The following is a 24,626-nucleotide window of genomic DNA, read 5'->3' as shown; positions in this document are numbered from 1 at the left end:
CAAGCCGCACTGCTTCTTAACACAGCGCACATCCAACCCGGAAGCCAGCCGCACCAATGTGTCAGAGGAAACACCATGCAGGTTTTTACATTTTGTTTAAAAAATGTATTTAACCCCTTTTTCTCCCCAATTTTGGAGTATCCAAGTACCTTGTCTCATCGCTACAACTCCCGTATGGGCTCGGGAGAGACGAAGGTTGAAAGTCATGCGTCCTCCGATACACAACCCAACCAAGCCGCACTGCTTCTTAACACAGCGCACATCCAACCCGGAAGCCAGCCGCACCAATGTGTCAGAGGAAACACCATGCACCTGGCAACCTTGGTTAGCGCACACTGAGCCCGGCCCGCCACAGGAGTCGCTGGTGCACGATGAGACAAACCCTCCCTAACCCGGACGACGCTAGGCCAATTGTGCGTCGCCCCACGGACATCCCGGTCACAGCCGGTTACGACAGAGCCTGGGCGCGAACCCAGAGTCTCTGGTGGCACAGCTGGTGCTGCAGTACAGCGCCATTAACCACTGCGCCACCCGGGAGGCCCTAGTCGAGGTAATTGAGGTAATATGTACATGTAGGTAGGGGTAAAGTGACTATAATTAAATAATAATCAGGAAACTAAAAACTAAAAAGATTTGGCATGGGTCCTGAGATCCTCAAAAGGTTCTACAGCTGCAACATCGAGAGCAATTGCTCGGCCTCCTACCGCAAGGCACTTCAGAGGGTAGTGCGTATGGCCCAGTACATCACTAGTGTTCTGGAATCTTTAGAAATTGAGTGGAGTAAAATGTATGTTCTTGCAATTGATCTGTAACAAATGAAACGTGTATATTGTCATTGTATTTGATGCTTCAGGCTATACAATACTCTGGATGTCTTATATGACTTGGCATTGATGGATGTTGGTGTGAATGATCAGAGGATGGCCACATTGGACTTTGACATACTTCCTTTAGGAAAGATAATTCTTAATTTATAATTAGCTAACACAACGTGCACTTGGTGAACTGCGCTTGTTGGAAATGGCACAGTAGAGTTATGCAGGCATCATGCCGAGCCATGTATTACTAACCTTATACTTGAAGTTGCGTTCATGTGGTGCATGAAACTACTTGGTAATCTAAAACATGGCAGTGCTTGGAGTGCTTAAGTCTCTGTAAAGCTCTTTGTTGTGAGTTTTCTTTATTACATGGAGTGCTTAAGTCTCTGTAAAGCTCTTTGTTGTGAGTTTTCTTTATTACTTGGAGTGCTTAAGTCTCTGTAAAGCTCTTTGTTGTGAGTTTTCTTTATTACTTGGAGTGCTTAAGTCTCTGTAAAGCTCTTTGTTGTGAGTTTTCTTTATGCCGAATACCACATGTGTAGACCTTACTGTGAAATGCTTACTTATAAGCCCTTAACCAACAATGCAGTTTTAAGAAAAATAAGAGTTAAGAAAAATATTTACAAAATAAACAGAAGTAAAAAACTAAAGGAGCAGCAATAAAATAATAACGAGGCTATATTCAGGGGGAACTGGTATCGAGTCAATGTGCAGGGGTACAGGTTTTTACATTTTGTTTAAAAAATGTATTTAACCCCTTTTTCTCCCCAATTTTGGAGTATCCAAGTAGCTTGTCTCATCGCTACAACTCCCTCGGGAGAGACGAAGGTTGAAAGTCATGCGTCCTCCGATACACAACCCAACCAAGCCGCACTGCTTCTTAACACAGCGCACATCCAACCCGGAAACCAGCCGCACCAATGTGTCAGAGGAAACACCATGCACCTGGCAACCTTGGTTAGCGCACACTGAGCCCGGCCCGCCACAGGAGTCACTGGTGCACGATGAGACAAGGATATCCCTACCAGCCAAACCCTCCCTAACCCGGACGACGCTAGGCCAATTGTGCGTCGCCCCACAGACATCCCGGTCACAGTCTATTACGACAGAGCCTGGGCGCGAACCTGTGGTGGCAGGTGGTGGCAGTACAGCGCCCTTAACCACTGCGCCACCCGGGAGGCCCTAGTTGAGGTAATTGAGGTAATATGTAGGTAGGGGTAAAGTGACTATAATTAAATAATAATCAGGAAACTAAAAACTAAAAAGATTTGGCATGGGTCCTGAGATCCTCAAAAGGTTCTACAGCTGCAACATCGAGAGCATCCTGACCGGTTGCATCACTGCCTGGTACGGCAATTGCTCGGCCTCCTACCGCAAGGCACTTCAGAGGGTAGTGCGTACGGCCCAGTACATCACTGGGCAAAGCTGCCCAGTACCATCCAGGTACCATCCAGGACCTCTACACCAGGCGGTGTCAGAAGAAGGCCCTAAAAATAGTCAAAGACCCCAGCCACCCCAGGCATAGACTGTTCTCTCTACTACCGCATGGCAAGCGGTACCGGAGTGCCAAGTCTAGGACAAAAAGGCTTCTTAACAGTTTTTACCCCCAAGCCATAAGACTCCTGAACAGTTAACCAAATGGTTACCCGGACTATTTGCATTGTGAGCCCCCCCAACCCCTCTTTTACGCTGCTGCTACTCTCTGTTTATCATATATGCATAGTCACTTTAACTATACCTACATGTACATACTACCTCAATAAGCCTGACTAACCGTTGTCTGTATATATCCTTGCTACTGATATTTTCAAATGTCTTTTTACTGTTGTTTTATTTCTTTACTTCTTTACACATACACACACACACACACACACACACACACACACCTTTTTTTCCGCAATATTGGTTAGAGTCTGGAGGTAAGCATTTCACTGTAAGGTCGACACCTGTTGGATTTGGCGCACGTGACAAGTAAACTTTGATTTGATTTAATAAACAGCGAGTAGCAGCAGTATAAAAAAAGGGAGAGGTCAATGGAAATAGTCTGGGTAGCCATTCGATTAGCTACCCTACTCAGTAGTCTTATGGCTTAGGAGTAGTAGCTGTTAAGAAGCCTTTTGGACCTTGTCTTGGCGCTCCAGTACCGCTTGCCGTGCGGTAGCAGAGAGAACAGTCTATGACTAGGGTGGCTGGAGTCTTTGGCAATTTTTAGGGCCTTCCTCTAACACCGCCTGGTGTAGAGGTCCTGGATGGTACTGGGCCAGACCCACTACCATCTGTAGTGCCTACGGACAGAGGTCGATCAGTTGCCATACCAGGTGATGATGCAACCAGTCAGGATGCTCTCGATGGTGCAGCTGTATAACTTTTTGAGGATCTGAGGACCCATGCCAAATCTTTTCAGTCTCCTGAGGGGGAATAGGCATTGTAGTGCCCTCTTCACAACTGTCTTGGTGTGTTTGTACCATGATAGTTTGTTGGTGATGTGGACAGCAAGGAACTTGAAACTCTCAACCTGCTCCACTACAGCCTCTTCGGTGAGAATTGGGGAGTGCTTGGCCTTCCATTTCCTGTAGTCCCTGTAGTCTATGATCATCTCCTTTGTCTTGATCACGTTGAGGGAGAGGTTGTTGTCTTGGCACCACACTTCCAGGTCTTTGACCTCCCCTATAGGCCGTCTCATTGTTGTCGGTGATCAGGCCTACCACCGCTGTGTCGACGGCAAACTTAATGATGGTGTTGGAGACTTGGCCACACAGTCATGGGTGAACAGGAAGTATAGGAGGGGATTAAGCACGTGCCCCTGAGGTCTTACGGCTGAAATCCCGTTAACGGGATCGATATGACAACAGTCAGTGAAAGTGCAGGGCGCCAAATTCAAACAACAGAAATCTCATAATTAAAATTCCTCAAACATACAAGTATTAAACACCATTTTAAAGATACAATTCTTGTTAATCCCACCACAGTGTCCGATTTCAAAAAGGCTTTATGACGAAAGCATACCATGCGATTATGTTAGGTCAGCACCTAGTCACAGAAAAACACAGCCATTTTTCCAGCCAAAGAGAGGAGTCACAAAAAGTTGAAAAACAAACAAACTGCATTTTATCCCCCAGAGCACTTCTCCCGGTGTGTTGAAGAGATGGCTTCTGCCTTTGTACTGAACTTTCATCCGAGCAGGGTGGATGAGGTAGCCGGTGATGTTCTTCTCCTTCAGTGCTTTGGCGGCAGGTCTGAACTGCTTGCGACGTCTGGCAAGATCCACGCTCATATCCGGGAAAAGGCTGACCCTCTTTCCATCGATGGTGATGTCCCCTTTGGCTCTTGCGAGTTGCAGTATCTTCTCTCTGTCTTAGAAACGGAGGAACCTGATCAGGACAGCCCGTGGGGGTTCATCTGGCCATTCGATTTCCAGCGGCTTGGTGAAGTTGATTATGCCTAGGACCTCCGGGATCCATTGAGTGAAGAAACGGACTGGGTCACGGCCCTCGCTGTCCTCTTTCAATCCCACCACACGGATATTACTATGTCTACTCTGGTTCTCCATCTGATCTACCTTGTTTTTGAGGTAAGCATTGTCCTTTTGCAGTTGTATCAAGACCTGGTCATGTCGAGCGATGGTATCTTCAACTGTGCTAATGCGCAACTCTGCCTCAGTCGTTCTCAAAAGGAGATCATTCATGGAGGATTTCAGGCCGTCAATGGAAGAATGGAGTTCAGCCGACTTCTTATCCATTTTCATAGAAAGACCTTTGTTATCGTCCTGAATTTCCCGGAGGAGAGTAGCCAGCATGTCGGTAGGCTCGCAAGAGGCTGCTGGGAGCAACAGTCTGGAACTGTCGTCTGAGTTATGAGGGCTAATGCTAATCTTGCTAGCTGTAGCGTTATCGTGAACTTGGGAATCAACAACGTTTTGGTCGTCCTTCTTGCCTCTCGGTCGGAGGTCCATGGCTCTTTGGGAAGGTAAGTACTTGACAATTTATCAGCCGATGTTAGAATATTGTTTCAACGTTGTTATTTAGGTAAAAATAGAATAACTTTGAAGAGCTCGGTTTGTCAACGTCTGCTCAGCTCCGTGGCATCACGTGCCCCCCTTCAAACGCCATTTTGATAATCAGTTCATAAACCATGTGTTAATCGGTACATCGCAAATCTCTTCCCTACTATTCTGCACAGCTGTCTGGCACAGCAGTCTGGCACAGCTGTCTGGCACAGCTGTCAATTTTTTGGTCATTAAATGAAACTGGTATACTCTTTATTTGTCACAAGTTCCTTACTTTCTACCCCTTCCACTTGTCATGCTACAATTAGTTTGTTGTAATCTTCAGTAGAGCAGACATTTCCGTATATTGTGATAGCTGCATGTGTGACATATCTTCACCAGTCCTATTTATGATATAATTTACAAAGTTAATACCTTTCAAAAATATATCTTGAGTTTAACTATAATATTTATTGTAATATATGTTTTGTATTTTCTGGTGGATTAAACTGAAATTGCAACCAACTTTCCATGGCTTGTTATAAAAATAGCGATATATATTTTATTTTAAAAGAACAGAAAGAGAGAGGTTGTAATCTGAATAAAGGGAAAAATAGAGGTAACTTAATGTTGTTACCCATGCCGGTATTTAAAAAAAATCGAATAAAGATAATAAACCATTATGTAGTTCTCTTAAAAGACAAGAGATGTGTTGTAAATGGAGCGTTGTGCATTAAAAAAGTTGTTTAGTGCTCTGGAATCTTTGGAAATTCAGTAGAGGGGATTCTATGGTCTTGCAATGAACCTGTAACAGATTCAACATGGGTGGTGTATACTGCCCTACAAAGCAAAATAGCAGTAACTGCACATTTGGTAAAAAAAAATTTGTTATTGACATTTTTGATCATTTAAATACATGCTTTATCATGTCACTGCCTTCCTGAAGACAAACAATGTATACGAAATGCTTCAGTCTGGTTTTAGACCACATCATAGCACTGAGACTCCACTTGTGAAGGTGATAAGTGACCTTTTGATGGCGTCAGACCGAGGCTCTGCATCTGTACTTGTGCTCCTAGACATTACATGGGCTTGCTCCTACCTATCTTTCCGATTTGGTCCTGGTACCTACCTACACGTACGCTATGGTCACAAGGCGTAGGCCTCCTAATTGTCCCTAGAATTCTAAGCAAGGAGGCAGGACTTATCAATAGTTATCTTATCACAAACATATCAAGACTGTTTCAAGGACATATTTTTTCCATCTACGTAACATTGCAAAAAATCAGATTATTTCTGTCCAAAAACGATGCAGAAAAATGAATCCATGCTTTTGTCACTTCTAGGTTAGACTACTGCAATGCTCTGCTTTCCGGCTACCCGGATAAAACACTAAATAAACTTCAGTTAGTGATAAACACCACTACTAGAATCTTGACTAGAACCCCAAAATGGTATAATATTACTCCAGCGTTAGCATCTCTACACTGGCTTCCTGTTAAGGCAAGGGCTGATTTCAAGCTAACCTACAAAGCATTACATGGGCTTACTCCTACCTACCTTTCCAATTTGGTCCTGCCGTACATACCTACATGTACGCTACGGTCACAAGTTGCAGGCCTCCTTACTGTCCCTAGAATTTCTAAGCAAACAGCTGAAGGCAGGGCTTTCTCCTATAGAGCCACATTTTTATGGAATCGTCTGCCTACCCATGTGAGAGACGCAGACTCGGTCTCAACCTTTAGGTCTTTATTGAAGACTCATCTCTTCAGTGGGTCCTGTGATTGAGTGTAGTCTGGCCCTGTGAAGGTGAACGAAAGGCACTGGAGCCTGGCCGATTCCCCTCTCTCCTGCCTCTAACCCTATTACGGGTGCTGAGTCACTGGCTTACTGGTGCTCTTCCATGCCGTCCCTAAGAGGGGTGCGTCACTTGAGTGGGTTGAGTCACTGACGTGATCTTCCTGTCCGGGTTGGCGCCCCCGCTTGGGTTGTGGCATGGCGGAGATCTTTGTGGGCTATGCTCGGCCTTGACGCAGGATGGTAATTTGGTGGTTGAAGATATCCCTCTAGTGGTGTGGGGGCTGTGCTTTGGCAAAGTGGGAGGGGTTCTATCCTGCCTGCTTGGCCCTGTCCGTGGGTATCATCGGACGGGGCCACAGTGTCTCCCGACCCCTCCTGTCTCAGCCTCCAGTATTTATGCTGCAGTAGTTTGTGTCGTGGGGTTAGGGTCAGTCTGTTATATCTGGAGTATTCTTATCCGGTGTCCTGTGTGAATTTAAGTATGCTCTCTCTCTCTCTCTCTCTGTCTCTCTCTCTTTCCCATACTGTGAGCTTGCTGGTGAAACGTTGCCTGCTGCACGCGAGGGGGAAATGAGATAGGGTTTAACAATAGCCACCCAATATTGACTCTGCAGGGAGGGGATTTTCACAGGTGTGAGGGGCAGAAAGAGTTGCTCTGATTTTCACTTCCCTGTGTCAACACAAACAGAGGGTGCTCTGGGGATCAAACATTGTCTGTTTAACTAGGATTTGTTACAGTCTGTTGTTGAGCTCTGTTGTTGGGTTGGTTTGAAGGGGAGACAGAGGAGGAGGCCAGTCTCAGTTCCAGTCCCAGTGCACCAGGAGTCTTCCTGAGATCTGGGGTTGAACTGGAACTGACTGAGACTGAGAGGCGTTTCATATTTTGTTATTTCTCTCCTCCTCTCCTGTATGTAAACTCCAGCACAACATTTCCTCTGAGGAACACCCAGTGGGCAGAATTGGCAGGTGCCACAGTTTGGTATCTCCACCATGGATAGGCCTTCCCTTCATATCCTCCTCATATATATATATCCTCATATCATCCGTCACACCAAGATCGCAAAGCAGTTCAGTCTTTTGTCCTCGTCTTGTCGTGTCCTGTATATATATATTTACAACTTTTTTCACATACATTTTATTTTTATTTTCCATCAACTCATCTTCAAAACACTCTCCTGCAACCCGCCTCACCAATTTATATTTATAAAAAAGTATTATTTACCTCAGATCTGTAATCCTCCAAGAAGCTAGCCAGAAACTCCAAGAAGCTAGCCAGAAACTAGCCAGAAGCTAGCCAGGAGCTAGCCCAGAAGCTAATCCAGAAGCTAATCAGAAGCTAGTTAGCTTCTTTACTGGCAAATCGTTAGTATTCAGCTAACCACGGTTTGTGGTCATCAGCTATCCTTTAGCTCGAAAATCTATCGCCAGTTTTGTACGGCGCAGCGCGGCTCGGAACGGAACATACCGGACCAATTTTTCTCTCCATGTTCCTGGATTTAAACTGCTCTCTGGACATTCATACCCGGATCTCACAGCTAGCTAGCTGCTATCCGTGTGACAATCGTCTTTCGTCGATTCCGGAGCAAACATCAATTATTCCGGTGCTAGCCAGCTCCGTCAATCACTCCTGAGTTCCATCATTCACTCCTGGGCTGCAGTCACCTATCCGGACCCGTTTTACTGCCTACGCGGAGCCCCACCGGGCCTTCACAACTGGACTGCCGACGTTATCTACCTGAAGGAGATCCGGCTGGCTCCTCCGTCGCGACGTTACCTGAACGCCCATCTGCGGCCCGCTAACCGTTAGCTGTCTTACCGGCTGCTATCTGAATAGACAATCGGACAATTTATTTATTTTTATTATTATTATGTTTTCTTCTCGGGCCTCTATAACTATCTATTGTTATCTATTGTATATCTATTGTTCTTATTTTTGTTGTTGTTGTGTGATTTGGATTAATCCCCTCTACCACACGGAACCCCACTAATCTACTGACCGAACGCAAGAGGTGGCTAACAACAGACCTCCATCCTATGCTAGCTTGCTACCGATGGCCTGGCTAGCTGTCTAAATCGCCGTGACCCTCAACCAACCTCTCCACTCACTGGACCCTTTTGAACACAAGACTAAGCATGCCTCTACTTAATGTCAATATGTCTTGTCCATTGCTGTTCTGGTTAGTGTTTATTGTCTTATTTCACTGTAGAGCCTCTAATCCTGCTCACTATACCTTATCCAACCTATTAGTTCCACCACCCACACATGCAATGACATCTCCTGGTTTCAATGATGTTTCTAGAGACAATATCTCTCTCTTCATCACTCAATACCTAGGTTTACCTCCACTGTATTCACATCCTACCATACCTTTGTCTGTACATTATACCTTGATGCTATTTTATTGCCCCCAGAAACCTCCTTTTACTCTCTGTTCCAGACGTTCTAGACGACCAATTCTTATTGCTTTTAGCCGCACCCTTATTCTACTCCTCCTATGTTCCTCTGGCGATGTAGAGGTGAATCCAGGCCCTGCAGTGCCTAGCTCCACTCCTATTCCCCAGGCGCTCTCTTTTGACGACTTCTGTAACCGTAATAGCCTTGGTTTCATGCATGTTAACATTAGAAGCCTCCTCTCTAAGTTTGTTCTATTCACTGCTTTAGCACACTCTGCCAACCCAGATGTTCTAGCTGTGACTGAATCCTGGCTTAGGAAGACCACCAAAAATTCAGACATTTTAATTCCAAACTACAACATTTTCAGACAAGATAGAACTGCCAAAGGGGGCGGTGTTGCAATCTACTGCAAAGATAGCCTGCAGAGTTCTGTCCTACTATCCAGGTCTGTACCCAAACAATTTGAACTTCTACTTTTAAAAATCCACCTCTCTAAAAACAAGTCTCTCACCGTTGCCGCCTGCTATAGACCACCCTCTGCCCCCAGCTGTGCTCTGGACACCATATGTGAACTGATTGCCCCCCATCTATCTTCAGAGCTCGTGCTGCTAGGCGACCTAAACTGGAACATGCTTAACATCCCAGCCATCCTACAATCTAAACTTGATGCCCTCAATCTCACACAAATTATCAATGAACCTACCAGGTACCTCCCCAAAGCCTTAAACACGGGCACCCTCATAGATATCATCCTAACCAACTTCCCCTCTAAATACACCTCTGCTGTCTTCAACCAAGATCTCAGCGATCACTGCCTCATTGCCTGCATCCGTAATGGGTCAGCGGTCAAACAACCTCCTCTCATCTCTGTAAAACGCTCCCTGAAACACTTCAGCGAGCAGGCCTTTCTAATCGACCTGGCCGGGGTATCCTGGAAGGATATTGACCTCATCCCGTCAGTAGTGGATGCCTGGATATTTAAAAAAATGCCTTCCTAACCATCTTAAATAAACATGCCCCATTCAAGAAATTTAGAACCAGGAACAGATATAGCCCTTGGTTCTCCCCAGACCTGACTGCCCTTAACCAACACAAAAACATCCTATGGCGTTCTGCATTAGCATCGAACAGCCCCCGTGATATGCAGCTGTTCAGGGAAGCTAGAAACCATTATACACAGGCAGTTAGAAAAGCCAAGGCTAGCTTTTTCAAGCAGAAATTTGCTTCTTGCAACACTAACTCAAAAAAGTTCTGGGACACTGTAAAGTCCATGGAGAATAAGAACACCTCCTCCCAGCTGCCCACTGCACTGAAGATAGGAAACACTGTCACCACTGATAAATCCACCATAATTGAGAATTTCAATAAGCATTTTTCTACAGCTGGCCATGCTTTCCACCTGGCTACTCCTACCCCTGTCAACAGCACTGCACCCCCAACAGCAACTCGCCCAAGCCTTCCCCATTTCTCCTTCTCCCGAATCCATTCAGCTGATGTTCTGAAAGAGCTGCAAAATCTGGACCCCTACAAATCAGCCGGGCTAGACAATCTGGACCCTTTCTTTCTAAAATTATCTGCCGAAATTGTTGCCACCCCTATTACTAGCCTGTTCAACCTCTCTTTCGTGTCGTCTGAGATTCCCAAAGATTGGAAAGCAGCTGCGGTCATCCCCCTCTTCAAAGGGGGGGACACTCTTGACCCAAACTGCTACAGACCTATATCTATCCTACCATGCCTTTCTAAGGTCTTCGAAAGCCAAGTCAACAAACAGATTACCGACCATTTCGAATCTCACCATACCTTCTCTGCTATGCAATCTGAGTTCAGAGCTGGTCATGGGTGCACCTCAGCCACGCTCAAGGTCCTAAACGATATCTTAACCGCCATCGATAAGAAACATTACTGTGCAGCCGTATTCATTGATCTGGCCAAGGCTTTCGACTCTGTCAATCACCACATCCTCATCGGCAGACTCAACAGCCTTGGTTTCTCAAATGATTGCCTCGCCTGGTTCACCAACTACTTCTCTGATAGAGTTCAGTGTGTCAAATCGGAGGGTCTGTTGTCCGGACCTCTGGCAGTCTCTATGGGGGTGCCACAGGGTTCAATTCTTGGACCGACTCTCTTCTCTGTATACATCAATGAGGTCGCTCTTGCTGCTGGTGAGTCTCTGATCCACCTCTACGCAGACGACACCATTCTGTATACTTCCGGCCCTTCTTTGGACACTGTGTTAACAACCCTCCAGGCAAGCTTCAATGCCATACAACTCTCCTTCCGTGGCCTCCAATTGCTCTTAAATACAAGTAAAACTAAATGCATGCTCTTCAACCGATCGCTACCTGCACCTACCCGCCTGTCCAACATCACTACTCTGGACGGCTCTGACTTAGAATACGTGGACAACTACAAATACTTAGGTGTCTGGTTAGACTGTAAACTCTCCTTCCAGACCCATATCAAACATCTCCAATCCAAAGTTAAATCTAGAATTGGCTTCCTATTTCGCAACAAAGCATCCTTCACTCATGCTGCCAAACATACCCTTGTAAAACTGACCATCCTACCAATCCTCGACTTTGGCGATGTCATTTACAAAATAGCCTCCAATACCCTACTCAACAAATTGGATGCAGTCTATCTCAGTGCAATCCGTTTTGTCACCAAAGCCCCATACTCTACCCACCATTGCGACCTGTACGCTCTCGTTGGCTGGCCCTCGCTTCATACTCGTCGCCAAACCCACTGGCTCCATGTCATCTACAAGACCCTGCTAGGTAAAGTCCCCCCTTATCTCAGCTCGCTGGTCACCATAGCATCTCCCACCTGTAGCACACTCTCCAGCAGGTATATCTCTCTAGTCACCCCCAAAACCAATTCTTTCTTTGGCCGCCTCTCTTTCCAGTTCTCTGCTGCCAATGACTGGAACGAACTACAAAAATCTCTGAAACTGGAAACACTTATCTCCCTCACTAGCTTTAAGCACCAACTGTCAGAGCAGCTCACAGATTACTGCACCTGTACATAGCCCACCTATAATTTAGCCCAAACAACTACCTCTTACCCAACTGTATTTAATTTATTTATTTATTTTGCTCCTTTGCACCCCATTATTTTTATTTCTACTTTGCACATTCTTCCATTGCAAAACTACCATTCCAGTGTTTTACTTGCTATATTGTATTTACCTTGCCACCATGGCCTTTTTTGCCTTTACCTCCCTTCTCACCTCATTTGCTCACATTGTATATAGACTTGTTTATACTGTATTATTGACTTTATGTTTGTTTTACTCCATGTGTAACTAACTCTGTGTCGTTGTATCTGTCGAACTGCTTTCCTTTATCTTTGCCAGGTCGCAATTGTAAATGAGAACTTGTTCTCAACTTGCCTACCTGGTTAAATAAAGGTAAAATAAAAAATAAAAATAAAATATCCAACCACCTACTCTCATCATTTAACCTGCCTTGCTCATCACACAAGGACAAGGCAATCTTTCTGGACGCAATTAATGAACACCATTAGACTTGAACAGGGTGGCTGTCATCATAAGATGAGTGTGTGTGTGTGTGTGTGTGTGTGTGTGTATAGAAGGGAGAGAAAGTGATATTGTTTAGATGAATAATTGAAGCAAATTGAAGTGTTTTCTTTCCAGGCGTAATACAAGGCATTTTCGCTGGGATATGAGGTAACAACAGGGCCTATGTTAAAAGTGTTTAAAAGGGTAAAAGTATTTGTTAGGTGTTTAGTCTGTTAAAATATTAAATGATTAAAAGACAAAAAGCAATTGTGAATATGTTAAATTGTGTTTGGGAAATAAAGATAGACTTGATTTTTAAAAGGTATTGGCAATATTTAATTAAATATAGAAATGTGTAGGTGTCTTAACTTAACCTGTCCAGTGGCTCAACTTACCAGTTATGCCAAGTTATGCCAAGTTATGCCAAGAGACCACTTTTTTTCAAAACTGTAATGTTTGCATGAATTATTATTATTTTCAAGATTACACACCAATATATGTAGATATCTTTGTTAAGAGAATACTATATTTCCCCTTGTAGGAGTGATGCTGAATGTAAAAATTGGTTTAAACATTTTTATTTCAATAAACTGGACTCATTGCTTACTGTCCTTCCAATGGTCTGCAGAAATACCTTTTCCAGATTGATATCCCTTTAATTAGGCCTAACAATATTATTTCCCATATTCCCAGAACTCTAAAACTTGCTTATTGGTACTTTACCTTTATTTAACCAGGTAGGCCAGTTGAGAACAAGTTCTCATTTACAACTGCGACCTGGCCAAGATAAAACAAAGCAGTGCGACAAAAACAACAACACAGAGTTACACATGAACAAATGTACAGTCAATAACACAATAGAAAAATCTATGTACAGTGTGTGCAAATGTAGTAAGATTAGGGAGGTAAGGCAATAAATTGGCCATATAGGTGAAATAATAATAATTTAGCATTAACACTGGAGTAATAGATGTGCAGATGATGATGTGCAAGTAGAGATACTAGGGTGCAAAAGAGAAAATAAAATAAGTAAATAACAATATGAGGGTAAGGTGTGCTATTTACAGATGGGCTGTGTACAGGTACAGTGATCGGTGAGCTGCTCCGACAGCTGATGCTTAAAGTTAGAGAGGGAGATATAAGTCTCCAGCTTCAGTGATGTTTTAGTCTATGATTGCCATGTGAGTGTACAAAGAATCTGTACAAATAAATGAATGACACAACTGTACCAAAAATGATCAAAGTTTATGTATTACAATCTTAAATATTGCCAGGTTTCACAGCTGTTTCACAAGGTGTTCATTACTGTAAGTTGTAAGGTATCCTTTAATGGTATTTATTTGTTCTACATTATTCATTGTTGTATCCTAGGACCTACAATAGATATATACATTTTCAACCACAAGGGTATACTAATGAGCTATGCGAGATATAATTGATATTTTTTATCATAATTATATTATTTCAGAGTAGATAAGGGAAGGGCAGGTTAAAATAAAAACATGACCACCAGATAAACCAGTGTATGAATCAAATGTATTGTAAAATGCATATGAATGGAGTGGAAATGATCTGACTTCATGATCTGTAAGGTAAGTAACTTTAATGTGTCAAGCAGATTACACATTTTCTTTTTTTTCCGAAACGTTGCAATGTTTAAGACATGGATTTCATGTTGTAATGTTAACAAGGTACCCAAAAGTAGTTTGAGTTACTGTTTTAATTTTATTAGTTAAACAAAACTTGTATATACAGCAAAATCAGCCTTGTTTGCATAGCGATGATGATACGAACATCCATTAGGCTGTAGTGTGTGTGGACCATGATAATTCCTTAGTGATGTGGGCACAGAGGAACTTTAAGCTCTCAACCTGCTCAACTACAGCCCTGTCGATGTGGATGGTGGCATGCCCTCTGTTTCCTGTCTTGCTGATGTTGAGGGAGTGGTTGCTTTCCTGGCATCACACTGAGAGGCCCCCACGTTGAGGGACAGTGTGACGGATGTGTTGTTGCCTACAGTTACCACCTGGGGGCGGCCTGTCAGTAGCTCCAGGATCCAGTTTTTTGTCTTTTTTAAATTTGTACCTTTATTTAACTAGGCAAGTCAGTTAAGAACAAATTCTTATTTACAATGACAGCCTACCCCGGCCAAACCCAGATGATGCTGGGCCCTATGGGATTCCCAATCTAGGCTGGATGTGATACAGCCTGGATTCTAACCAGGGACTGTAGTGATGCCTCTTTTTATATATATTTTTTTTTATTTCACCTTTATTTAACCAGGTAGGCTAGTTGAGAACAAGTTCTCATTTGCAACTGCGACCTGGCCAAGATAAAGCATAGCAGTGTGAACAGACAACACAGAGTTACACATGGAGTAAACAATTAACAAGTCAATAACACAGTAGAAAAAAAAGAGTCTATATACATTGTGTGCAAAAGGCATGAGGAGGTAGGCGAATAATTACAATTTTACAGATTAACACTGGAGTGATAAATGATCAGATGGTCATGTACAGGTAGAGATATTGGTGTGCAAAAGAGCAGAAAAGTAAATAAATAAAAACAGTATGGGGATGAGGTAGGTAAAATTGGGTGGGCTATTTACCGATAGACTATGTACTCTTAAAATCAAATCAAATTTCATTGGTCACATACACATGGTTAGCAGATGTTATTGCGAGTGTAGCAAAATGCTTGTTCTTCTAGTTCCGACAGTGCAGCAATTTCTAACATGTAATCTTACAATTCCACAACAACTACCTAATACACACAAATCTAAGTAAAGGAGTGGATGCAGTGCCTTAGACCACTGCGCCATTCAGGAGCCCAGTTGCAGAGGGAGGTGTTTTATCCCAGGTTCCTTTTAAATGATGATCTTGGAGGGCACTATCACAGATAGAACAATGACACAGATATTTCACCGGATGTTTAATGTGAAACGTTTGGTTGGCGTTTCATCTCACTACCAAATATGGTGATGAGAGGAAGCCCAGTGGCCAGCAATGGGAGAAGATGGATTTTGGCCAACATTCTGCTCATTTTCTCATAGAGGAAACATTTGATATCCATACAGTTTTCTGTTTCCAAAACTAGAATCTGTAACAAAGAGTAAACTGCGTTTTGTACGGGTTGCATACAGAAATGTTATTATTTATTTAACCTTGTTTTTAAAAACACATTTAATGCAAATGTCACTTAAAGCTGCAATATGCAACTTTTTGGGCCACCCTGACCAAATTCACATAGAAATGTGAGTTATAGATCTGTCATTCTCATTGAAAGCAGCCTAAGAAGTGGTAGATATGTTCTATGTGCCCTATTTCCACAGATAGAACAATGATCTGTGGGTTAGTTATAAAAAGCGTTGCTATTTCTAAGTTTCGTTTTTGTGTCTTTTACTTTAAGTTTTGTACAACAACGTCAAACAGCTTGTTTTGTCAATTAAACTGACATTAGGTGAACTATTTGAATTTTTGTTTCGCCATAGTTTTTGATGCTATTCCATCTTGAACTCTCATGTTGTTTAGAGGTGTAACAAGACATTACCTTCTTGGCCTATCCTTGCTTAATCCAGTTGACTCACCAATAGGAAAAATGTGTTTCTTCTTGCTCCCTCAGAACAACAGATCTATACGTGCTTTATTTCAAAGGGATATTGTATCCATTCCTTATGTCACAACTTACTGGAATACATTTGTCAATAATATCAGTTGTAAAAAAAGTATGGTTATTACCACACAAATACCTGGTAGTTTTAACAAGATCAAAGAGGTCTCTATCAGAATGATCCATACTGTAAGTATTACCCTGCGAATAATTACCTGAAGAAACTAAAACATTAACTGTACTGTTTGTGTTGAGCATCCAGAAACAGTCTGCATTTATTTTGGCATTGTCTACATGTAAAGAAATGATGGCAAGATATTTATAGTTTTAGAATTGTTAATATTCTTGATGACTTTAGTTTGTTATGGGAGAATGTGCTGCTCGGTTTTCTTAACTATAACAAGGATAAAAAAATATTTTTTTTTTATCTGAAATCTAATTGTGCAAATGGCAAAATGTCATATTCAGGATTGTAAATTCACAAATAAAAAAATCACTATTCCATGTTTTCTATAAGGAATTTGAGCAGTACATTAAGACCATTCTACATTATTGTAATAAGAAAGCTGATAAAACAATCAATATGTGTGCTTCCTTTAAAGTCTTTGTATAATCTGTAATTTGTTGTAACCCCTAGTATATGTTATCACTATCTGTTTGTATACTTCTTGTATGTATACTGTTTTTTCTGCAATAAAAACATATACAGTTGAAGTCGGAAGTTTACATACACCTTAGCCAAATACATTTAAACTCAGTTTTAGACAACTCCTGACATTTAATCCTAGTAAACAGTCCCTGTTTTAGGTCTGTTAGGATCACCACTTTATTGTAAGAATGTGTAATGTCAGAATAATAGTAGAGAGAATGATCATTTCAGCTTTTATTTCTTTAATCACATTCCCAGTGGGTCAGAAGTTTAAATACACTCAAACAGTATTTGGTAGAATTGCCTATAAATGGTTTAACTTGGGTAATTTCAGGTAGCCTTCCACAGGCTTCCCACAATAAGTTGGGTGAATTTTGGCCCATTCCTCCTGACAGAGCTGGTGTAACTGAGTCAGGTTTGTAGGCCTTGCTCGCACATGCTTTTTCAGTTCTGCCCACAAATTGTCTATAGGATTGAGGTCAGGTCTTGGTTGAACAATGAGTTTTAATAACTCCAACCTAAGTGTATGTAAACTTCCGACTTCATCACACTACCGGTCAAACGTTTATGGAGACCTACTCATTCAAGGGTTTTTCTTTATTTTTACTATTTTCTACATTGTAGAATAATAGTGAAGACATTAAAACCATGAAATAACACATGGAATCATGTAGAAACCAACAAATCAAAATATATTTTATATTTGAGATTCTTTAAATAGCCACCCTTTGCCTTGAAGACAGCTTAGCACACTCTTGGGATTCTCTCAGCCAGCTTCACCTGGAATGCTTTTCCAACAGTCTTGATGGAGTTCCCACATATGCAGAGCACTTGTTGGCTGCTTTTCCTTCACTCTGCGGTCTGACTCATCCCAAACCATCACAATTTGGTTGAGGTCGGGGGATTATGGAGGCCAGGTCATCTGATGCAGCACTCCATCACCCTCCTTCTTGGTAAATTAACCCTTACACAGCCTGGAGGTGTGTTGAGTCATTGTCCTGTTGAAAAACAAATGATTAGCCCAGTAAGCCCAAGCCAGATGGGATGGTGTATCGCTGCAGAATGCTGTGGTAGCCATGCTGGTTAAGTGTGCCTTGACAGTGTCACCAGCAAAGCACCCCCACACCATAACCCTCCTCCTACCTGCTTTACGGTGGGAAATACACATGCAGAGATAATCCGTTCACCATCACCACGTCTAACAAAAACACAGCGATTGGAACCAAAGATCTCCAATTTGGAGTCCAGACCAAAGGACAAATTTCCACCAGTCTAATGCCCATTGCTTGTGTTTCTTGGCCCAAGCACGTCTCTTCTTCTTATTGGTGTCCTTTTGTAGTGGTTTCTTTTCAGCAATTCAACCATGAACACCTGATTCACACAGTCTCCTCTGAACAGTTGATGTTGAGATGTGTCTGTTACTTGAAATCTGTGAATCATTTATTTGGGCTGCAATTTCTGAGGCTTATACCTCTAATGAACTTATCCTCTGCAGCAGAGGTAACTCTGGGTCTTCCATTCCTATGGCGCTCCTTATGAGAGTCAGTTTCATCATAGCGCTTGATGGGTTTTGCAACTGCACTTGAGGAAACTTTCAAAGTTCTTGAAATGTTCTGAATTGACTGACCTTCATGTCTTAAACTATTATGGACTGTTGTTTCTCTTTGCTTATTTGAGCTGTTCTTGCCAAAATATGGACTTGGTCTTTAACCAAACAGAACCTATCTTCTGTATACCACAATACTTTTTGGTTACTTTTTGGTTACTACATGATTCCATGTGTGTTATTTCATAGTTTTGATGTCTTCACTACTTTTTTTACAATGTAGAAAATAGTCTAAATAAACTAAAAACCCTTGAATGAGTAGGTGTTCTAAAACTTTTTCTAAAACTAGTGCATATTTAAATATGAACAAATCTGAATAATTGTTCGTGCTCATGCACTTTTCTGATTTGGAACATTTCTAAAAATCCGTGACCCGGAAGGGATCTGACAAGACGCCAGTTGGCTTCACGCGGATGACAGTATCAGCAAGTTAGCAAAAATATGCTACCTAAGATAAATGTAGCTGCGACTTGTAGTTTTTATTCTAACGTTACCTGAATTAGTCGAAGGTCAAGATGACTACAATTTACAATATGTTCCAGTCAGAAACAACATCGATTATGGCCTTCGTCGTCGAGATGGCAATGACAGAAATATACAAAATTTTGCCAAACTCTGACGCTAACAACGACGTTAATCAGGGGAGAGAGGTGAGTATTCTAAAATATTTCTGTCATTGAGCAGTATGATGACGGGCGCCAAGTGACTACAACCAGCTACGTTAGCTAACGAACAAAAGTTATCTGAATAAATTTGTTTAGCTACCTAGATCGTTAACTACCGTCTGTAACCTAAATTAACCTGAACGTGGCCCCGATTCTGATTTTCAGGTTAAAGGAAGCTAGGTTGAAGATACCGTATCCCTGAAAACCGGATGTTTTTGGTTTTCAACCTTCGCGCTGAGGTTGCCGACTACCTAATTTGACTACCTGGCGAACGTACATTTTTTATTTTGTTTTATTTAACCTTCATTTAATTAGGCAAGTCAATTAAGAACAAATGCGTATTTGCAATGACAGACTACACCGGTCAAACCCGGACTACGCTGGGCCAATTGTGCGCCGCCCTATTGGACTCCCAACCACGGCCGGTTGTGAAACAGCCTGGTACAACGTTACTTAACTAGTACTACTAGCTAGCCCTCAGCTAGGTTGCTAGCCATCGTTACTGGTTTCACATCCTCTGCTTAAACTGGCTGTATACAGTAACTAACTAGTTCACTTGTTTCTATTGCTCTACACAGCTCTGCACCATTATGAATTTGTTGATGGGGGAGGGTATTCGTAAAGTCTGCCAACTATTCCTTGTGGCCTCCTCACGTTTTCAAAATGAAAACGAGAAACTGAAGACCAAGGTGGAGCAGATGGATGAATATATGAAGGAAATTACTGAGAAGGCTGAACATTATAGAACGTCTCTAGCTAAAGTGGAGGCTGAACCGAAAGTACAGACGCCAACCCATGTTCTGCACAACGGAATGATCTTTGCAATAAAACCAGTTGGTGAGTGTTGTAGACCTCCAGTCATTAGGTTCCTGCCTATAATAAGGTAGCTAAGTAGGTCTGTTGTAGGTGTACTAATTGTTTTGTTCCCCATCTTTGATAGTTTTGTTTGTATTAACTTCCTACACATAATTTTGTTGAAAGGAAAAAGTGAGAGAGAGTTTAACATGTTTCAATGTAACTTTTCTTGTTGTTCTTTAGATCTCCCATTGTTGCCTGGAATGACAGCGGCTTCAGCATTTCCAGGGAATGTCAGTCAAGCAAACACAGTCACTAACGCAACATCCGTCTGTGCAGGTAATATCCTCAGTGGTGTTATATTTGAATAATCGTTGCCAAACCACGTGTGCGTTCAGTTCAATGTTTGCAGTGATGGTTTGTACTGAACTAAATGTTTCCCTCAAACAGTCCACACCATTGGCTTACTAAACATAGTTTTTTCAGAATAGCGCCGTTACCTTTGAATCTCATGTTATAAAGTTGTGTTCTGCTGAACGTGGTCCAGGGTCATATTCAGTAAGAACCAAACAAAAGAAAATGGGGAGTAACTACCTGAACGCCAATAAGAAACGCCTGTTTGTTTTCTGTTGCATAACATTTTTCTGTGGTGTGCGCTAATGAATATGACCCAGTTGTTCAAAAACAATACACAGACTGTTAAAAGCATGTTTATTTTAAGGCAAAATATTGATATAGCCATATATTGGTTGATTTTTGTCTAACTAAATACATTTAGTGTAACCTAATCATTTTGTTAAATTCTCTTAACTTAGACTATAGTTTTACTATGTGTATGCTCACATTCCTTTTATGTTTAGGTCCTGCCAAAGTTTGCAGTAAACCTACAGAGACGACTTCATTGGAGTATGACTCCTCTCTGGGAGACACACATGGACTGAATACAGAGCCCTCACCAAGAGATACTGAATCCAACATTGAGCATATGAGAGCTGCTCTTCCAGAGGGCACTGACAACGGTAGAGACAACCATGAAAGACATAAAAACAGTAATATTACTAATGGGACAGGATCCACAGAAAACAAACGCTTCAAGTGTGATGTTTGTGAGAAGACATTCAGCAAGAAAGAGTTGCTCAGAGTTCACAAGCTAATCCACACAAAACCTTTCAAGTGTGACATTTGTGAGAAGACCTTCAGCAGGAAAGGGTTACTGGAAGGTCATAAGCTAATTCACACAAGACCCTTCACCTGTGATGTTTGTGACAAGACCTTCAGCCTGAACCGCATGCTGTTACGTCACAAGCTAATTCACACAGGTGAGAGGCCATTTGCTTGTGGTCAATGTGGCAAAACATTCAGAATGTCCAAGCAGCTCGAACGTCACATGTTGCATCACAAAGAAAACAATTTCAGTTGCAAAGTCTGTGGAAATACATTCTCTACCAAGACAGATCTGACACAACATCGGCTAGTTCATGCAGTGGAGAGACCGTTCAAGTGCCTGACTTGTGGAAAGGGTTTCACAAAAAGGACCATACTTATGGGGCACGAGAGAATCCACACCGGTGAAAAACCATACAGCTGTGCTGAATGTGGGAAGAGTTACAGACAGTCTTATGACCTAAGAATTCATATGCGAAGACATACAGGTGCAGACATACGTCCACACTTATGCTCAGAGTGTGGTAAGAGCTTTAGGACAAAATCCGTCCTCGAAAAGCACAAGCGAATTCATACAGGGGAGAAGCCATTTAAATGTGAGACCTGTGGAGCTGCTTTTGGCCATAAAGGAAACCTTGTGAGACACCAAGTGCTTCACACGGGGGAGAGACCATACAAATGTAAAGTGTGTGGGAAAAGCTACCCTCAGTCCACTGACTTAAAAGCTCACATGCACCGTCATGGGGCAACCAAACCTTTTATGTGTGATCTATGTGGAAAGACTTTTATTTACAATTACCAAATGAGACAACATAATCTACAATGGCACATGGCTGAAGGAGATAAGGTTCCTGGGAGAGAGGGAACATCAACAAAGCCATTCAGTTGCAAAATATGTTTGAACGGCTTCAGCTCCATGCTAACTCTGAAAAAGCATAAAGAAATTCACACAGGACAAAAGCAATATTCTTGTTCCATTTGTGGAAAGACCATTGCATATAAAAATGCTTTTGACTATCACATGAGAGTTCACAGTGGAGTGAAGCCCCATGAATGTAAATACTGTGGAAGGAAATTTATTCTGAAGCAAGCTCTTCAAGGACATGAGCGGACCCATACAGGTGAAAAACCCTTCAAATGCAGTTATTGTGACAAGACTTTCGCAGTCAACACCAATCTGAAAAGGCATGAGCGAATCCACACAGGAGAGAAGCCATTCAAATGTGATGTTTGCGGGAGAGGTTTCAGCCAAGCCAACAATGTTAAAGCCCACATGCAAGTCCACACTGGAGTTAGGCCTTACTATTGCAAGAGATGTGGAAAAGGCTTTTCTGACATAAGACACTACAAAAACCATAGCTGTGATGGTGTGGCTGTTACACGCACACACTGTGATGGTGATAATTATCGTAAATCTTCTGACGGCACTTTCAGAAGTAGAAAAGGAGACAGAAGTGTTTGCTATAATGCTGCTGTTGTGTAGACTCCGTGATATTATCTCAATATTATCTACAGACTGTAGACTAAAGTGGTGCAACTTCCTGCTTACAGATGTCATGAACAATGGGGATTTATTCAGTAGTGTGAAATGTTCTCGGGTGAGTGTCTGGAAAGCCTTGTATGAGATGAGAGCGTGCTTTAGGAAATTAGATATGTGCTTGCTGTAGTGCTTGGAGATCTTGCTATAAATCAAAGGGTTAATGTTCATGAGCCCAAATTCTCATTTGTTCATATTGTGTAAATCAATAAACACATCATTCATGTGAAGCTATAAACTGAGTGGGTCGAGCCCTGAATGCTGATTGTCTGATAGCTGTCGTATACCACGGGTATGACAACATTTATTTTTACTGCTTTAATTCCATTGGTAACCAGTTTATAATAGCAATAAGGTACCTTGGGAGTTTGTGGTATAAGGCTAATATACCACAGCTAAGGACTGTGTCCAGTCACTCCCATGCGTCGTGCCTAAGAACAGCCCTTAGCGGTGGTATATTGGCCATATACCACACCCCCTCGTGACTTATTGCTTAACTATAGACCCCTAAATCAAATCAAACTTTATTTGTCACATGCGCCGAATACAAGTGTAGACTACTGTGAAATGCTTACTTACAAGCCCTTAACGAACAGTGCAGTTCAAGAAGAGTTAAGAAAATATTTACCAAGTAGACTAAAATAAAAAAGTAACACAATAAGAATAATGAGGCTATATACAGGGGGCACTGGTACTGAGTCAGTGTGCGGGGTACAGGTTAGTTGCGGTCATTTGTACATGTAGGTGGGGGATGAAGTGACTGCATAGATAATATACAGTGAGTAGCAGCAGTATACAAAAAGGGGGGGTGGGGGGGATCAATGTAAATTGTCCGGTGACGATTTTATTAATTGTTCAGCAGTCTTATGGCTTGGGGGTAGAAGCTGTTGAGCCTTTTGGTCCTAGATTTAGCGTTCCGGTACCTCTTGCCGTGCAGTATTAGAGAAAAGTCTAACTTAGGTGACTGGAGTCTCAGACAATTTTATAGACTTTCCTCTGACACCGCCTATTGTATAGGTCCTGGATGGCAGGAAGCTTGGTCCCAGTGACATACTGGGCCATTCGCACTATCCTCTGTAGCGCCTTATGGTCAGATGCCGAGCATTTGCCATACCAGGAGGTGATGCAACCGGCCAGGAAGCTCTCGTTGGTGCAGCTGTAGAACCTTTTGAGGATTTGGGGACATGTAGGTATTACAGACTCGGTCAGGGAGAGGTTGAAAATGTCAATGAAGACACTTGACAGTTGGTCTGCGCCTGCTTTGAGTACACGTCCTGGTTATCCGTTTGGCTTTGAATGTTGACCTGTTTATAGGTTTTGTTCACATTGGCTACCGAGAGCGTTATCACACAGTCATCCAGAACAGCTGGTGCGCTCGTGCATGCTTCAGTGTTGCTTGCCTTGAAGCAAGCATAAAAGGCATTTAGCTCGTCTGGTAGGCTCACGTCACTGGGCAGCTCGCGTCTGGTTTTCCCTTTGTAATCCGTAATAGTTTTCAAGCCCTGCCACATCCGATGAGCATCAGAGCCGGTGTAGTAGAATTCAAACTTAATCCTGCTTTGCTTGTTTGATGGTTCGTTTGAGGACATACAAGGATTTCTTATAAGCATCCCGATTAGTCTCCCACTCCTTGAAAGCGGCAGCTTTAGCCTTTAGCTCGATGCGGATGTTGCCTGTAATCCATGGCTTCTGGTTGGGATATGTACGTACAGTCACTGTGGGGACGACGTCGTCGATGCACTTATTGATGAAGCCGATGACTGAGGTGGTGTACTCCTCAATGCCATTGAATGAATCCAGGAACATGTTCCAGTCTGTGCTAGCAAAACAGTCCTGTAGTGTAGCATCTGCATCATCTGACCACATCCGTATTGAGTGAGTCGCTGGTACTTCCTGCTTTAGTGTTGCTTGTAAGCAGGAATCAGGATGATATAATTATGGTCAGATTTGCCAAATGGAGGGCAGGGGAGTGCTTTGTATGCATCTCTGTCTGTGGAGTAAAGGTGGTCTAGGATTTTTTTTTCTCTGGTTGCACATGTGACATGCTGGTACAATTTGGTAAAACTGATTTAAGTTTGCCTGC

At 42.5% G+C, this 24,626-nt stretch overlaps 1 protein-coding gene across 2 annotated transcripts; it reads left to right on the top strand.

Moving 5' to 3' along the window:
- Positions 1 to 17,930: 17,930 nt before the first annotated feature.
- On the top strand, positions 17,931 to 22,781 carry LOC110511707 (uncharacterized). 2 transcript variants are annotated; one of them, XM_021592530.3, is made up of 4 exons: positions 17,931 to 19,032; positions 19,626 to 19,884; positions 20,086 to 20,181; positions 20,703 to 22,781. In XM_021592530.3, exons 1-4 carry the CDS (start codon positions 18,898 to 18,900, stop codon positions 22,487 to 22,489), a joined length of 2,277 nt encoding a protein of 758 aa, XP_021448205.3. In that variant the 5' UTR covers positions 17,931 to 18,897; the 3' UTR covers positions 22,490 to 22,781. The 2 variants fall into 2 exon arrangements, with proteins under 2 accessions (XP_021448205.3, XP_090068401.1); XM_090212275.1 differs by lacking the exon at positions 17,931 to 19,032 and adding an exon at positions 19,039 to 19,488.
- Positions 22,782 to 24,626: the final 1,845 nt, after the last annotated feature.

The sequence above is a fragment of the Oncorhynchus mykiss genome, chromosome 1 (genome assembly GCF_057628025.1).
Source record: "Oncorhynchus mykiss isolate SJ-2025 chromosome 1, ASM5762802v1, whole genome shotgun sequence".
Taxonomy (NCBI): Eukaryota; Metazoa; Chordata; class Actinopteri; order Salmoniformes; family Salmonidae; genus Oncorhynchus; species Oncorhynchus mykiss.
This window is presented reverse-complemented; position numbering and strand designations above follow the sequence as displayed.

Excerpts from the sequence above, each read along its gene's own strand:
- LOC110511707 (XM_021592530.3), top strand. The coding sequence starts at position 18,898 with ATGACTACAATTTACAATATGTTCCAGTCAGAAACAACATCGATTATG. Across the intron at positions 19,033-19,625 it reads ACGTTAATCAGGGGAGAGAG|CTCTGCACCATTATGAATTT; the intron begins GTGAGTATTCTA and ends TGCTCTACACAG. Across the intron at positions 20,182-20,702 it reads CGCAACATCCGTCTGTGCAG|GTCCTGCCAAAGTTTGCAGT; the intron begins GTAATATCCTCA and ends TTTTATGTTTAG.